Genomic DNA, 2,377 nt, shown 5'->3' on the forward strand with positions numbered 1-2,377 from the left:
TAGATAGATAGAGGGATAGATAGAGGGATAGATAGATAGTAGATAGGATAGATAGATAGATAGAGGGATAGATAGTAGATAGATAGTAGATAGATAGATAGTAGATAGATAGATAGATAGTAGATAGATAGATAGATGGATAGATAGATAGATAGATAGATAGATAATAGATAGATAGTAGATAGATAGTAGATAGGATAGATAGAGGGATAGATAGAGGGATAGAGAGATAGATAGAGAGATAGATAGATAGTAGATAGATAGATAGATAGTAGATAGATAGATAGATAGAGGGATAGATATATAGATAGATAGATAGATAGATAGATAGATAGATAGATAGAGGGATAGATAGATAGATAGATAGATAGATAGAGGGATAGATATATAGATAGATAGATAGATAGATAGATAGATAGATACAGATGCAGGTGTCGGGCTCTTGCTGTCTCCCGCACATACACGGATACATCTGTACCGATATTTCTGGCCCCGGTTCTTACCTCCTTGGTGCTCAGGTTTCCCCGCACATATTTGGCCGCACAGAACCGCAGGGATCCGAGGAGGAGCAGGAGCAGCCCGGGGCCCGCCGGGGGCCCCATTACCGGCCGGGGTCGGGGGAGCGGGGGCTGGGAGCCGGGACACCGCAGCACCAGGCGGGATAAGGACGAGGGCGAGATGCAGAATCCTCCAGTGCAGACGCCGCGGGGAGACGGCAACGGATCCGGTCACTGCTGCTGTGGAGCCGGACTGCAGGCACCCCCGCCTGTGTCACCGGGAAGAGAGGCGGCACCGGGAGAACGGAGCAGAGCGCAGGCACAGGACACGGGGGCGAGCACTGCGGAGACACGGGATAGGGGGGGCTCCGTGTACAGCGCGGGTCCTGTGTGCGGGGAGAGAGTGCAGGGGAGCGGAGATACTGAGGAGAGGGGGACACTGGGGAGCGAGGGACACTGAGGAGAGGGGGACACTGAGGAGAGGGGGACACTGAGGAGAGGGGGACACTGGGGGGCGAGGGACACTGAGGAGAGGGAGCGAGGGACACTGAGGAGAGGGGGACACTGGGGAGCGAGGGACACTGAGGAGAGGGGGACACTGGAGAGCGAGGGACACTGAGGTGAGGGGGACACTGAGGAGCGAGGGACACTGAGGAGAGGGGGACACTGGGGAGCGAGGGACACTGAGGAGAGGGAGACACTGGAGAGCGGGGGACACTGAGGTGAGGGGGACACTGAGGATAGGGGGACACTGAGGAGCGAGGGACACTGAGGAGAGGGGGACACTGAGGAGAGGGGGACACTGGGGGGCGAGGGACACTGAGGATAGGGGGACACTGAGGAGCGAGGGACACTGAGGAGAGGGGGACACTGGGGAGCTAGGGACACTGAGGAGAGGGGGACACTGAGGAGCAGGGGGACACTGAGGAGAGGGGGACACTGAGGAGAGGGAGACACTGGGGAGCGAGGGACACTAAGGAGAGGGGGACACTGGGGAGCGAGGGACACTGTGGAGAGGGGGACACTGGGGATCGGGGGAGACACTGGGGATCGGGGGGGACACTGAGGAGAGGGGGACACTCAGGAGAGAGAGACGCTGAGGAGAGGTGGACACTGAGGAGCAGGGGGACACTGAGGAGCAGGGGGATACTCAGGAGAGGGGGACACTGAAGAGCGAGGGACACTGAGGAGAGCGAGACACTGAGGAGAGGGGGACACTGGGGAGCGGAGAGACACTGAAGAGAGGGGACACTCAGGAGTGGGGGTCACTGAGGAGCGAGGGACACTGGGGAGAGGGGAACGCTGAGGAATGGGGAACACAGGGATCGGGGGACACTCATGAGAGGGGGACACTGAGGAGAAGGGGACACAGGGGCGGGGGACATTGGGGAGCGGGGGACACTCAGGAGAGGGGGACACTGAGAAGACAGGGACACTGGGGAGTGAGGGACAATGAGGAGAGGGGGACACTGAGGAGTGGGGGACACTGAGGAGTGGGTGACACAGGGATGTGAGGGACACCGAGGAGAGGGGACACTGACGCTTCTCAAACAAATACATTTTTCCCATAGATTTGAATGATCAGATTGAAATTTGCGCTACTCGTCTAATGATCTGGGGGTGACATCGGCTCATGGAAAACACAGAAAGTGGCGGCTAGTCTGGGAATTACCGCCCCTGGGACTAGTCACAGCCTAATCAGCAGAGAGACAGCGCGGGCTATAAGGAGTTTTTTAAACATTCCTGTTAGTGAATAGAGATATACAGGGCTGGGTGGAGGGGGGAGGGGGGAGGGGGATTTGGGCCCCAGGTGTGAACGCTGCTGGGGTGGAGGCAGAGGGGACAGGACAGGTGCCCTTTAACAGGATAAAGGAACATCT

General features: G+C 57.0%; 1 protein-coding gene across 1 annotated transcript in view; it reads right to left on the minus strand.

Moving 5' to 3' along the window:
• TMEM145 (transmembrane protein 145) overlaps nucleotides 1-882 on the minus strand; it is a 70,626-nt gene extending 69,744 nt beyond the window's left edge. The window contains exon 1 of the mRNA XM_075327121.1: nucleotides 504-882. Within this exon, the coding sequence (XP_075183236.1) occupies nucleotides 504-602 (99 nt within the window). The 5' untranslated portion in view covers nucleotides 603-882. The remainder of the gene's footprint in view (nucleotides 1-503) is intronic.
• Nucleotides 883-2,377: the final 1,495 nt, after the last annotated feature.

The sequence above is a fragment of the Anomaloglossus baeobatrachus genome, chromosome 11 (assembly GCF_048569485.1).
Source record: "Anomaloglossus baeobatrachus isolate aAnoBae1 chromosome 11, aAnoBae1.hap1, whole genome shotgun sequence".
NCBI classification, from domain to species: domain Eukaryota; kingdom Metazoa; phylum Chordata; class Amphibia; order Anura; family Aromobatidae; genus Anomaloglossus; species Anomaloglossus baeobatrachus.